Source organism: Toxotes jaculatrix, chromosome 10 (assembly GCF_017976425.1).
Source record: "Toxotes jaculatrix isolate fToxJac2 chromosome 10, fToxJac2.pri, whole genome shotgun sequence".
Classification (NCBI taxonomy): Eukaryota; Metazoa; Chordata; class Actinopteri; family Toxotidae; genus Toxotes; species Toxotes jaculatrix.
The window spans coordinates 17,737,854-17,752,703 of record NC_054403.1 but is presented as its reverse complement, the minus strand read 5'-3'; the positions used below and the strand labels follow the sequence as shown (position 1 = coordinate 17,752,703).

The following is a 14,850-nucleotide window of genomic DNA, read 5'->3' as shown; positions in this document are numbered from 1 at the left end:
CGTTGCAGTGTGAAGAGAGGAGGGATTTTAACACTCAAAAATATTTTTAAAAATGTGTCATTTGTTTGGAAAGAAGTTGAATGATGCCACAGTGTTATAAACCGGCAGAAACAGTCTTTACTTGTCCGTAATTGTGCATCTCAAATGACAAAAATGAAGAAAAACAAAAGAATCTGAAGAATCTACATTCTTCTCAGACATACAGTACAGTACATAGACCTGGGTCAGCATCTGGTGTCACTGAGCAATAATCACACACAATGTGAACACGTGAAATAATTCTACAACTAGATCCGGAGATCAGGAAATGTATTCACTGTAATGATGTCTGGAGAGCGATCAGAGCAGGTGTCGGGGCGTGAAAATGAAGAAATCTGAGACACCTGAACATAAATCGCAACTTTCATCCCGAACCTAAACAAGCAAGAAAATGGGGTCAGTTAACGATCACTTTTCATGATTGCACCATGGCTTGATTGTAAATATATAAATGATCGTACAGTTACAGTCATCCACATAAATGTGTAATGTGTAATGATCACTATAATAGGCACAAACCAGATCCAAGTTGTTATATCATCGCAGGTAAACAAACAAAACAGATCTGTAATCAGTTGGAGTGTGTAATGAATCAGTCCGAATTACTCCGGGCTGCATTCACCACGTTTTGGCCTCAGTTCTGTGTGCAATTACTTTAGTATGTTTCCCATCATAGTTTATTTTGTGCTTTTCATTTAAAGGAAAAGGAGAGGAAGAAAGTCTGGTCAGAAGCCAGTGCCCTCCAGTGACCACTTGTCCTAAAACTAAACAATGAGGACACAGTTTCCTGAACAGAAAAAAACATAACTGTGAAAGAAAAGATTTGTGATGTCGATGCATCATCTGTGAGCTATGTGTATGGAGAACGCCCAAGCACTGATTTTTACTTTAGCGGTGGCCTGTCACCTTTAACCTTTCAAACTCATGTTGTGCACTGACCTGAATTATTTTTAGTGACAGTTTACATTACAGCACAAATTATGGAGTCATTTCTTTGTACTTAAATGTATCAGTAAAATTCTTATAAAGTACATATACTCTGACAAATATGTAGATATAGGAAGGATCTTTATGTTTAACTGGGACTTGAATTAGAAGAAAATTACATTACTCATATTACACATTAACCCTTTTTTTCAATTACTCAGTGCCTATTTAATTACTACAAAGGATAATAACATTATTACTGGACAACACGGCAGGAAAATGGAGTAATAGTGCCAATGCTGCATTGAAATTAGTCAGGGTATCATTAATTTTAAAATCATAATACACTTAAAATTTGTATATGAAACAAAACACTAGCTTTTAATGGCCTAGCTCCTGTGAAGTGATTTTTTAGGCCTGTTGTGCACGTCATAAGAGCAAATATACAATATATTTAAAAAAAATAAAACAAAACAAGGTTAAAGGTAAAGGTCAGAGTTCATGATGGCCTGAAAAAAGAAGTCTTTTCTGAGTCTGTATGAGCCACAACACAGAGGAAAGCTGGGATACTGTGTTGCTGAGGTGATGAAGTGATATAACTTTTAATGTAAAAGCACAGAAGCCATAAAATTTGGTCACAGAAGGCAACAGTGGACCCTGATAGCAGTAAATGCTTTTGTTGCAAAGCCTGTCAATTTTCCATCCCCCACTCCACAGTAATGTTGAGAAATATTTGATCTTGTGCATGAACTCTGGAAGTTTCCATTTCTCCGTCTCTCCTGTGCACAGAGCTGATATTGTTGTCAAAGCCGGGCCTCTTTTACAGTGGCACGTTAGAGGGAACATGGGACCATCTGGTAAAATAAACGGTCAAATAAAAAAGAGGTTAACCGACCCCGCCCTCGGTCCTGTTACAGTTTGGTTATGGAAACACTAAAGCTGTAACACTTCCTTCTCTGCCACACACACACGTGGTCAAAAGACCACGTCCTCAGCCCTCCTGCTTATGATCCCTTGATCTGGAATCAAACAGCCACATAAACCAGTGTCGTTTTACCAATTAAGAGAAGAAAAGACGCCTGGAGATGAAGAGAGACAGCAGCAGCTTCTGGAGTCAGCATGAAAGCTGCTCATTTGCTAACACCCTGCTGGGTTAATTCAACCCCTGCATGAGTGTGTATGTTTTCACACTGGCCTACTGAACTCTTTCATTTCAGGCCATCGGAGGACCTCTGGTGTGGACAAATAGACCCAAAGGAATGAACACATGATGCTTATGTAGAGCCATGACCGCACATTCACTCCGTCTCAAACAAAACTGAACATATTGTGAAAATGAATTAAAATGTTCATCTACTGCTTTTGTTGAGCTGTAAGTCTGAGATTCCTGTGATTTAACCCTCTGGAGTCACTGGGGAACACAATGAGCCTGTTTTATTTACAGTGACACGACTTTATAAACATATCACAGAAGTTGAAACTGTGATTTAATCATATTTTCAGTGATTTAAAGGGAGACAGGCTAAAACTGAAAAATAAATAGTCAGGATAAAATCACTTTGCATGAAAACATACTGTATTATAGTTTTATTTCTTATAGTTTTCTGCTCTATTTGTGTTTGCAAGTTGTGAAAAATATTTTTCGACGTTGAAGTGTTCTATAATGGCATTTTGATTGATTATCACTAAAGAGCTGTACATTTTCAGAGGTGCCAGTGTCAGTTTTCATGTATTTTTGGGGGTTACTGGCAGCTTTATACTTTTTTAAATTAACAAAATGAGAAGACAGACTTAAAGGTGGAGAACAAGGACAGTTTAAAAGCCACTAAAAAATCAAAATAAATGCAAAGAAAGTCAAAATCAACCTGGACTCCAGAGGGTTAAAATGACAAGCGTCAGTGGTATCAGCAGCCTGCAGTCGACTCTGCGTGTTTTCCTTTGTGTGTCCACAGCTGGTTGTATTATAGGAGAACCTGGCAAATAAGAAAATTTCAGGAGCACTGAAGGGAAAAAAGGGATTTAGAGACCTAAATACCATAAGAGAAAATAACACATATATTTCACCTCCCCTGTTGAGAAAGGTATTTTGTTATTTTCTATGATAAATCTATTCCAGCTTCTGTGGGCGTTTAAGCAGAGAGCTGTGAAGATACCACAGCTTCTTCACTATATTAAGGTTTAGCTCCTTATCTACACCTCATATTTGTTCTGAGTTGCTTTAGTTGCATTTTTCTCTACTGCTCTATCCATCAGCTGGTTTCCACTCATCTCTGTTTAGCATGAACAACGAGTGAACTCTTGAAACTTGCTTGGGTTGTGTAATCGACCATAGTGAGCATCAGGTTTGCATTAAAGTAACTATTTGACATTCTGGGAAATACACTTATTTTCTGTCTTGCAGAGACATACGTGAGACGTCTGACACCACTGCCATGTCTGTGCTATAAGTTTTTTGAAGCCTCGGGCTTCAGTTGAATGGTTGTGATGGTAGATATGATACATTTAAAACACACAACTGCACAGTTTGCATACCTAACCCTAACCCTGGGATTATTTTTTCTCAGTTACTAGATTAATTGTTTGCTTTGTTCCCAAACCCAAAGAGGTCCAGTTTACTGTCACAGGTGAGTAGAAAAAACAGCAAATATTCACACTTAAAAAGCTGGTGCCAGCAATTTTACTTAAACAGTAAAGCAATCTCTAAAACTGTTGCAGGTTTATTTTCTGTCCATGAACTAACCATCATAGCAGCTCTGGTTAGTCCTGATGTCAAGTGTATGTCTATGTGTATGTGAAAGCATGACAGGTATGGAGAGTATTAATAAAGTGTGTGCATGTTGAAATCGATGCACACATGCTGCCAGTGGCCCCTTCGCCATGTGGAATCAAGTATGTCTTAGTACGAGCTATTTTTGTACCATAATTTAACAGTTTTCAACACAAACAATCCTACTTAAGTACACTTTGACTCCACTTACAGTGCTTCTACTTGAGCTGGATACTCTTACGCTCTAAACAGCAGGACATACTGCTGCCAAAGGGGAAGTTAAGCCCCTCACATAAGGACTAGGGGAGGCCAGACTGCCCTCCTGGGACAGACAGGCCAGTAAGTGTATGTTGGTTGGACCACAGCCCATTCAAAAAAAAACTGGCTGCATGTGTGCTTTGAGTCATGTTGACCACAGACCGCAATTCATCCTGCAGCAGCAGAAGCTCTGAATGTGATGCACTTAAGTACCAGAAATTTCAACAGCTTCCCTCCCTGGACTCTCGTTTAAAGACTCCTGATCGACTCTGCGGTCAGCTGGACGCTTCTGTTTCGAATTCACTTTCCACCAAACTCTGTCAAACCCCACTGGTGGCAAAATGCATTTCTGAGGAAAGCAAGTGGAAAATGTGAAAAGACATGGAATGACAAGCAGTTTCAACACAATAGCAAGTTTTAAAAAGTACAGTATGTTGAGAAAGATGTGAGTTGACTGAACTTTTCCTAAGGTACACTGCCAGTGTCAACTGGAAACCTGGACTTCTTGCAGCTACACGTCAGGAGCAGATCCCTGAAGGGGACGGGAGGAAAGCTGCTGAGAATCAAATCAGCACAAAGTTATGACCCAAGTATAACAACAGAACGAGCATCTCATCTCAGTGATATCGGTCTCACCATACTGTTTAGAAACATATCTCCTTTCAGTTTAGCTTGGACCGTTTTCAGTTCTTTCTGTGGGTCAAAATCTGGTTTTGAAACAGTAGTTCAAAAACTTTGTACTTAAGGTTCTACTTTAACTTCTGTCAATGCATTAGGCCAAAATAAACATTACATATTCCCATCCATTCCTGCAACTCATCACAACCTACATTCATCAGGCTTACAGAGGAACACTGCCACCTAGAGGTAAATACACAGAACAACACATGGTTTGATCAACAGTATGACAAATAAAGTTCTCAGCACCTGTATTATTGATTTCTTACTGATCCATCATGGATCAGTAAGAAATCACTAGAAATAATACATGAGGATTATTATGTTATTATTATAATAATTTAAATCATTGGGTCTTTTGACTGTCAGACAATTTGAAAATAAAATCACTTGAAGATGTTCCCTAAACACATAATTCAATGACACAGCTTGTCTTTTGAGAAATAGTAAAAAGCAATCAAAAGATGTTGCCTTATTTAAAGATTTATTAATTTATAATACAAGCTTTTATGTAGACCACATTGCATTTTAGTTTGTACATTTATTCATACTGAGCTAAACTTCATAGCAGTGACATTGATTGACGAAAACACAAACCAAAGGACACTCAATGCAAGGAATCAAAAGGTTTCCGACTGTTTCTGAAGAAACCGCAGCCCATCAACACTCCAAGTGCGCCACCTTTTTTTTTTTTAAGACCACATGCCCTCACTAGTCTTCAAACAGTATGCCACGTGCATCACACACCCTCAGACACACTCGCACACAAACTCACCCACACTAAAATTCAACAAATACCTATACACAAGATAAAAATTGATATATTTAAATTTCAATATTAATGATATTACTGAATTCCACGATAAAAGGCAAACAAGAAGTAAAGACAGCATCCAAATGAAAAGGAGGTCAAACACCGCCAAAATTTTCCTTTTGACTCTTCATCCGAGTGGGAGATTTCTCTCCCCCTGCCTCATTTTCAGTGTCCAGTAGAGGAGGGTCTCACACCGACCGCACGCCTCCCTCCCATCTTCAACCATCTTCTTCTGTCTGCGTTTAACTGGCCCGCCATGTCGGCTCCCGCTACGAGGGAACGTTGACAGTCTAGTCAATAAAGTCACTGCCACAAGTGCAAACATGACACTTGATGGCACACGAGCAAATCCTCTACCCTCGGTCTTTGCGAGCCTCGCTGGGAGTCTGTTCCTGTTTCTCGTGGACCTTTACGTCCCTCAGGTGTTTACCCAGCTCTTCCTGATTAAAGTCTTTTCTCCATTGGTCCATTGCCAGGAACAAACAGGATGTAGGTAATGGCACAAGCGCCACTGGTGCTGATACAGACCGAACGGTTCAGTTAATAAGAGGCAGAAACAGTCTATGAGGAGGATGGCACGTTTTCTACCACGTGGGGAATTAAGGTCTGTCCATCAAAGAAAAATATCATGAGGGAGGAGAGGATGACACAATAAACACTTCTGTATTAACAAACTGGTTAAGTGCAATGAGAGGGTTAACACCATTGAGTAAGACCTGGGGAAACATCCATTTGACTAGTAGGGAAGGGTTAAAGCCCACACATCCTTTATAGCACTTCTGTGTCCATGAAGAGAGATGAGTTCCTGGGTCATTTTCACTACGTATGACAGCTCTGAAAAACTTGTCCAGCAGTGAAGGTATTGTTTAATGTCATGGCCTTCAAATAAAAAGGAGTAACAAAAGCAAATTCTGCCAATAAAGTAAAAGTTTGGGGGCAAAAAGTGAGTATATTGGCACAAAAAAAGCCTCAGATTGGACAAGAGTTCAACCAAAGCAGGTAACAGCCCCCAACCAGACTTCCTGTGATATATTCCAAATTCACAGCTCATGGGACGACAGGCAGGAGAGAGCAGGGTGAATGCAAGTTTGTATGTATGTGCATGTGTATGTGTGTGTATTGTGTGTGAGGTCTGGATAGAAGGGAGGGGGCAGTTTCTGTTGCTTTACAAGAGAAGACAGCAGTTGCTCTCTGTGGTTTTTTCTCTGTTCCTCTGACCTACAAAGATGGGACAGCAGAGACGGGAGGTAAGATAAAAAAAAAAAAAAAACAACCAGATGAAACTAGAAGAAAGCATGAATACAGACACCGTATGGGATGAGGCCGACATTAGCAACAAAGGCTCATCGCACAGTTCGGGCAAATACAGCAGACACCACACGATATCTAGTTCTCAGAATCATGTTAGTGTTACACTGATTATTATCAGCAGTTAAACAGGACAAAGAAAAGCCGCTCACCATGAGAGTTGGGCTCTGGAAGAGTCTCTCTGGCAACCAAGTGCATGACGGTCGTTCGGCCCGGTGGCAGTTTTAGAGCTTTAAACACAGAAGTGCACCTCATGATTCAGCCATTTTTAGCTGCGTTTCATTTCATCTTATGAAGCTATGGTGGCTATGAAAATGATTATGTGATGAAAGATTCATGTCTACGATGCAGTTTTCACACACACAATTAAAAGGACAATACTTCAGCCAAATATTTCACAGTCCAGTGAAATTGGCTTCTAATTTGTTTAAAACTACTAAATACTCTGAGAGTTGACACACTTACTATCACTGAAACACCGGTTCTGTTATAGTTTTTTTTTTTTTTTTTTAATTTATTTTGGTTTTATTTCTAAATTGAATGTTATAATTGATGTTTTTGTCTTTGCCATCAGCCATTTACCTCCTCTAGTTTTTCTTTTATTTATTATTTTTTAAACTTCTTGGTGATGATATTGTGTTACAGTACTATTTATAACACTTCTTATTTGTATATTACACCACAAGATGAGGGCTGTTATGGTGCAGTGATTTCTGTGACTGACGGGGAAAGTCAGCCAGTCTGGGAGATGGGGTGAGATTAACCTTCATTCAGGAAATATTGTTTATTTTTATTTATTTATTTTTTTACAAACCCAAGCAGAAGCAGAAGGAAGGAAGCCAACTGACTGACGTGATTGTAAGGACAGCGACTGAGGTAAATAACAGTCAAGTGTTTGATAAGAAGCTGTGCAATTAACAACAATCTGACTGCTGTTGTTATCCCGCTAACCAAACTGTTTACAACCAAACCCCCACCTTTTCCTGTCCCACCTCATTTTCACCACGCAAATTTTGTATTGACTGCAGCGTAAGAAAAGAAAAAACGAAAAAGAGAAAAGGGTGTTTTGTCCACGAACGATTGGGCCTGAACCGCTGAACCAGCCCATCTGATTGGTGGTCAGTAAATCCCAGTTGTTGATGGCACAAGTGCAAGTTAGGTACAGGGCAGAGAGTCCACGAGGTCAAAAGGTTAATGGGATTAAAATAATCAAATCAGATGTGCTGCTTACTCCGCTTTGTTTTGTTTTGACTCAGCTGCTCATTTGTTAAACTGTGTCCACCTGAAGTTTAGAAAGACCATGAGGTGAAGGAAAATAACTTGACTCTGTGTATTTAAAGTGCAAACAAAAACTGCGACCAGAGTTTTGTGAGAATGAGTGAGTAACTCACTCAGATGTACATGGCCAAGAATTAGTTTTTCCTCTTTGATTTGTCTTTGTGGTATACAAATCTAATCCACAATATTTTCTACATGTAGTCTATGTCTATGTTTTTGTTCAGAGACAGTCTTACCTCCCAGGGTAACATTGCCATGAAGGAAGCGTCCCTGGAAGATGAGGCGCAATATACTTGGGCTGCTCACCCTCTCCTCCTCCCATCCTGTCAGAGAGCAGAGAAACAAGTGCATCATTTAAGGTGTGGTCACGTTAGGCTTCCATTCAATGAAATTTACCTGCACAGACAGCTGACAAATTTACAGTCTGTAGTCAGTGGTTTGATAACGTTCTAAAACGTTCACATGCTAAAAACTGTGAAGACACAAGCTAGAGAGTAGAAGAACAAGCCGAGGTAAGCGGGAAGCAGCGCGAGTATTTGTACACTGGAAATAATCCATAAATACATATCATAAACAACACTGCTGATACAGACCATTTAGATTTGTTTGTTTTCAAAACTGTGACCAAGATATTTGCTAAGCTAGTAATCTACAGCTTCTCAGTTCTCTGACATGGTGGTGACACTGATACCTCAAACCTTGTCTGGCATTTCTGTACTGCAATTTCTTGTTACTGACCTTCCAACATCAATATATGTGATATAATATCAGAAGTTGTGTTAGCCTGATCTATTTATCATTTTATCAGTCTAATCTGCTGTTAACTGTCACATTCTTCACCATAATACTGATATTACCCATCCGGTGGCTTTTTAAGTTTTTCATTTGTGGTAGAATTTGTCTGTGTTCATTTAAACTGTTAATATATATACAGTGTTTTCAAGGTTTTCATTACATGCATTAACTAATGGTGGGCCACAATGGCAAAGGAAATGGGAAAAGAAGCGGTTAATTATTTGCAGAAACTGACAATTTATGTCAGCGAAGATTTTGACCAACTCATATGGACAGCTAAGTGCACAGTATTAAAATCACTGGTTCTGCAATAAATCCTCCCTTCGTGAAGGTCTTGATATTCTGTTTTTGGTCAAACTGTCTTAGAGTAAACTGTAAACTGAAACACACAGAACAGAAATGCAGCAAACCGAATCCTGCAAAAACGTACCTGCAGGCCAGTTCTCAAACACATGCTTGGCGATGTCTGTGGCCGAGTCATTTGGGGAGAAAGTGAAGTCTTGCGTTTTCCCACTGACCAGGATAAGGCGGAGGTGCACCTAAAACAGCAAACAAAAACAAGCTAATCTCAGTCCACAGCGACGCTGCATCAGATAACACAAACACTTCCAAACTTCCATTAAAATGCTTCTTAATTAGTGGTGGTGGAATCCCTCCACTTCCTTTAACCTCTTCAGACATGAGGTGACCTTCAGAAGGCTGTGAAGAGACGGGCATTCCAGTCTAATTAGATTTATCCACACCAGATCTCCACCCTTCAACTGGGCGACTTCATTCACTGAGGGCTTACACTGAAGTGAGCCCCTGTTGCCAGAGACGACAACAGATAAGGGTGGGGCTGAGGGGGAGAACACTGGCCCTTTAGTTCCAGGGCGCTGCGAGCTCCTCTCCAGGCTGTCGGCCTAATGCGATAACCCCAGGTGTCCCAGACAGCTCTGGGCCATGTTATTAAATTTACATGGCCAGTGCGTTGCCCTGAGGGGGACTGTGCATATGTGTGTGGGAGGGTCTTTAACAGTGGGGCTTCCTTGAATTTCTATCCTCTGGGCAACTACACAAACCAATCCGTTAAAAAAAAAAAAAAAAAAAAAACACACACACAGAAAAAATAAAAAGAAGCTGTTTGTCTAACATGCCTTGAATGTCTAAATATTCCACTAACATCAGGAAATCCATGTGGGACACTCCTACTACAAGATTTAAAAATTTCACAAACTCCCTTATTGTTGATGCAAGACACAATATCCTTAAACGATGAAATTACCAAAACACTGGTAATTCTAGTAGTGCTGACCCAATAAACTGATTAAATAATCAACATAAAATGAATCTGCAACTATTTTCGTATTCAACATAAAGTAAAAATGCCAAACATTACACCTAGCACAAGCTTCTCAAATGTGATGATTCCCTGATTTTGCTGTGTAGACTTTACACTGTACCAAAAAAGTAACATAAAGGAGATGTGAATTTGGCTTTAAGGAAAGTGTGATGGGCATTTTCTGACACGTTAGAGTTTAAATAGAGACACACAAGCATCAGAGATAGTTAGATATGTGAATATCTCCCTTGAAAAAATTAATTAATTAATTTAAAAAAAGGTGGATTGATACTCAAAAGAAATTACATACGGCCCTATGTTGTGGTACAGTCAACAATCATACACATATAACCGTTAATGATTTGCAACATGCAAACACAGCAACAATGTGCTTAGCGTCTTTCCACCGAAATGAAAGACTTTCAGCTGTAAACTAGATTTACCCCGTGATTTCACCTCCACAATGCTAGACACGTTATCAGGCCATATCATGCTTTATATTACCCACTGTGACTGTGTTTACATTATTTAATTTACTTTGTGATACAGAGCGACGGTGAGCTACACAGAAAGATTTACAGAACTGAATGTTATTTCACTGTCTCATTACTGAACAGGAGGCCGCCCCCATCCAGTCACTGTGTTTACCTTCATTCATTTACACAGAGCTGCGATTGCGGTGAGCAGAGTTTGCACTGTAATCACTTTATTGGATGACTGTTAGTGAAAAGGAGAAGACCACTGAGTGTCTGCCTTTAACTTCCTTAATATTGAGTGGCCTGAGGACTGAGATCACCTGACCTCAATGAAGACAAAATTTCCCACACACACGCGACACATGAAATCAGCAAAGCTCAGTTTCATCTTAAAGATGGTGGAGCACGGATGTCTACAGGTCACAGACTTCAGGCACTGATCAAAAGAATAACGCCTGCACATTGACTCAAACCACTTTTTGCACAGTATTTCAGTCCTGGTTGGATTTTTGCCAGATCAAAATGTCTCAAAAATGGCTACCACACCCATCTGTGTGCTGCGCCAACAGGCTGGCAGACTCTATGATAACAGGTGTGGTTAGCCATCCAATCTGCCTGGGGTGATACATGTCATCATTGTTAATGTTAATAGCAAAATATGATTCAGATGAGTGGAATTTTTGTGGTTAAATATGGTTTGGTGCATTTCCTTTCATGTAACATACAATTATGTTGAACAGTTGACGAATGTCAGGCAGCCATCAGTAGTGAAAGACTGGAAATCATGATATTACATTAATTTGTCCTCTCCTTTTATATTGTGTATGGTCACCTCATGGTCAAGACTGAAACATCACTCTGAACTGAATTATTGATCAATTCTGGACCTTAGTTGTCTAATGTATGCTGCAGGAAGTGCTGTTCCTTATTAATCCATTAATCCATCATCTCTAATCAATCATGTTGCTACTCCAACAAATTACTTTGGGGAAAAAGAAAAAAAAAAAAAACATCCTATCAACTAAATCTTTCTGGTGGGACATCTCCACTCAAGAGTGACAACCGACAGATGGGACTAATTTTCTCAGACATTTGCCCTTCTTAAAAAGGTTGAAGATGAACTTTCTTTGGTTCAAAAATCACAGAGGAGAGAACAAAGAGACTTAACCATGAGGTGTGACGTCAGGGAGGGACAACCCCACTCTCTGATCTGTTTACAAATACAATCCTCCCGCGGTGGTCCTCCTCCTTTCCCCTCCCCCCCTCTGAACTGAATAACCTCAATGTGGGGTTACATACCCATGTCATCATTAACAAGCTTTGTCCCCATTCCCATTCCTTTCATCCCCTACAAAATAAAAACAAAGTCAAATCTGCCTGGTTACCCATGGCAACATCCGGCATGTCCTTGAGGTTCTCCAGTCCAGAAGAAGACACTGAATTCTTCTAACACTGTTATGAATTTATTTTTAAGGGTTAACAGAGTTAACACACAAAAACCCTCACAAAACTGCTGTAACTTCCATTTTTTAATGTAAAAAAAATAACGTAATAAACGTAATAATCTTATTCTCAATTGCTGAATTGAGATTATTTTCTCAATTCAGCAAATGTTTGGCTTCAGAAATGCCAAAAAAAGAAAAAGACCATCACAGTTTCCAAGAATCCAAGGTGACATCTTTAAATGTTAGTTGTTTTTTTTTAATCTGACCAACAGCCTAAAACCTGAAATATATTCAATTTACAATTATATAAAAGAGAAAAAAGCTCTTCATATTAGGAAGTCAAAACTTAAAACCAGCAAATTTAGAATTTTTACTAAATAATTATTTATAGGATTAATTGAGAATCAGAGTTGTTGCAGACAACTTTTCCTGTCTAATTGTTTTCCTATTTAACACATAAGCACTAGTTAACTGATACACTAATTTCTCATCTCTGATAGTGGATTCAATTTCTTAATCAAACACAAACATGCAAAAATCTGCTGGTTACAGTTTCTCAGAAGCAAAACACTGTAAATGTTTCTTTGTGCAATATTGCTCTAAAGTGAATGCCTGCAGGTTAATCAGGTGCCACGTATCAAAGTTAACAGGAAAGCTTATTTGCTGTATAACTTCTACTATAATTTCTGATCTGTCTCTAAAATGAGTGCTGTCCATTCCTATAGTTGGGGGGTGGGGTGGGCTTAATAAGAGGGTACAATCAATTGGTGTCTAAACCTTGAAAGGAAAGTAGGGCAACGTTTTAACTGAGATTAGACAGATGGTGTTCACAGGAACAACAGTCCCTGTCCCAGCTAAGTGTTTGTGGACGTTGGCTAATCCATGATCCATGATCCCCCTCCCTACTCCCACCCCCAAACACTAAATAATTTTAACTTGGAGAAACATTTATGTCATGTTAATATAATAGTTTGTATATGAATGCAGCAGCAATAGGTGTGGCGGACTCCTTGTACTTATGTTGACATTAGAAAATAACCTCAGAAAGGTAGCTGACCCTCACTCACCATATCAAGATCCCTCTGGGTGGTCATGGCTCAGGGAAGAGGAAGGCCGTGGACGCGGAACAGAGAGGACAGGACTGGTATGGTTCAGCTGCTGGAGACCGACCCAGAGCCCTGACACAAAACAACACAAACACTGTGAGGCTGATTCCCACAGCCTGGCACCGCACATCACCCCTGATCCAGTGAACAGATATGTCGCTAACGTCAACACCTAGCGACTCAGCGTTATCAATCAAACGCCAAACATGCACATGATTGATAAGTACCTGAAGCTGTACGTGTAGTGAGCAAACATACTCACTTCGTCGTGGTTTAGCAAATTAACCATAACAAACTGAGCGAAGCAGCTTCAGTCTTTGCAGGTTAACAGCTAACGTTTAGCTACTGACGCTAACGGGCTAACGCTGCTTATATTAGCTAGATTCAACCACCGCTGGTACTAAGATGGGCTGCAATAATAAAGCTGATATTGGTGTAAAATAGCCAGAAAAAAAACTCTCCCCGAACACATCGACTACCACCGAGTTCCGTCCTGACAGATGTCGAAACTGAGCTGTGCTAATAGGGAAGGTTTGTGTTAACATTAGCATTAGCTGCTGTGTTAGCCTGTGCCAATCCTGCTATCTCTGGCTAGCTACGAGCTAGCTGGCTAAATAAATGTGCAACGGCGATTTTTGTCCTGTCGACCTCACCTGCATCGGATGAATATGATGGAATTTTGCATTCAGTTGAGTTGACGAATCAGCGGGGTGCGATTTTCGTGGGAAAATATCGAGTGTAGACGGATATCGTTGACTGTGGGTATCGGTGGCTAATGGACGGGAAGACGCCGGATGTCAGCTGGTTGTAAACACAGACAGCGACCGCAAACGCTTCTGGGAGCTGAAGTCCAGAGCTCTTAAACAGCTCTGTGACATCATGGCCGATTTGAAAAAACAGAAACCTTCCTGTTTCACGAGATTGTGCTTTCAGTATGAAACCTAATTACTACTTTGATGTAGTCCTCATTTATTTATGTAGTTTAGATGCTTGAGAGGCTCACTGGAGGACAGTAACTGTGTATGTTTGCTCAAGTGCTGTACTGAAATACAGTTTTGAGGTATTTTCCATTCTAAGTTACTTTGTACTCCAACTGCAAAGCATATAGTTACTTTTCAGATTCAGATTTCACATGTAGTAATCACTTGTAAAAAATGTGTTGTTAAAGATTAAACTGGTGGTTTCCAACCACTAGTTTGTATAGTTTTGAATGCAGGACTTTTATTTTATCTTGAGAAAACATTTCCTTCAGTCATTCCAGTAACATCACTGCAAGAGGACTGATTTGTCCCAGTACGAAACATGAATGTTTATTTTTGACGTTGGAAATTATACTTTGACAAAACAGTTCCTTCTTAAGGTTCACTTACTAGCCTTTTCCACAAACATATCACACAGTCTTCATCTACAGATTGAGTTTGCTCAGTTGCCATGAAGATCATTGCCACAGCAACTGACCAAGCTCCCGGAACGGAGATTGTTCAAATACTGTTTAGGACCCACAATCATGGACAGATTATGAGACAGTGGGACCCTTGGGCACAGACATGACAGGCCCCCCCACTTCTATGGGATCAAGACATTTTTTGTTTTTTGTTTTTGTTGAGAGTAAACACGAAAGGTGGAACCAGTTATTTT

General features: G+C 39.8%; 1 protein-coding gene across 1 annotated transcript; it reads right to left on the bottom strand.

Annotated features, from left to right (window-relative positions):
- Positions 1–5,307: 5,307 nt before the first annotated feature.
- On the bottom strand, positions 5,308–14,019 carry ubl3b (ubiquitin-like 3b). Its single transcript, XM_041048749.1, has 6 exons — positions 13,866–14,019; positions 13,174–13,284; positions 9,295–9,403; positions 8,306–8,392; positions 6,944–7,021; positions 5,308–6,701 (listed from the first exon to the last, which is right to left on the bottom strand). Exons 2-6 carry the CDS (start codon positions 13,198–13,200, stop codon positions 6,649–6,651), a joined length of 354 nt encoding a protein of 117 aa, XP_040904683.1. The 5' UTR covers positions 13,201–13,284; positions 13,866–14,019; the 3' UTR covers positions 5,308–6,648.
- Between the last annotated feature and the right edge of the window lie 831 nt (positions 14,020–14,850).

Excerpts from the sequence above, each read along its gene's own strand:
- ubl3b (XM_041048749.1), bottom strand. The coding sequence starts at position 13,200 with ATGACCACCCAGAGGGATCTTGATATG. Across the intron at positions 7,022-8,305 it reads TGGCAATGTTACCCTGGGAG|CTCTAAAACTGCCACCGGGC; the intron begins GTAAGACTGTCT and ends CTGTGTTTAAAG. Across the intron at positions 6,702-6,943 it reads TCCAGAGCCCAACTCTCATG|GTCAGAGGAACAGAGAAAAA; the intron begins GTGAGCGGCTTT and ends CCATCTTTGTAG.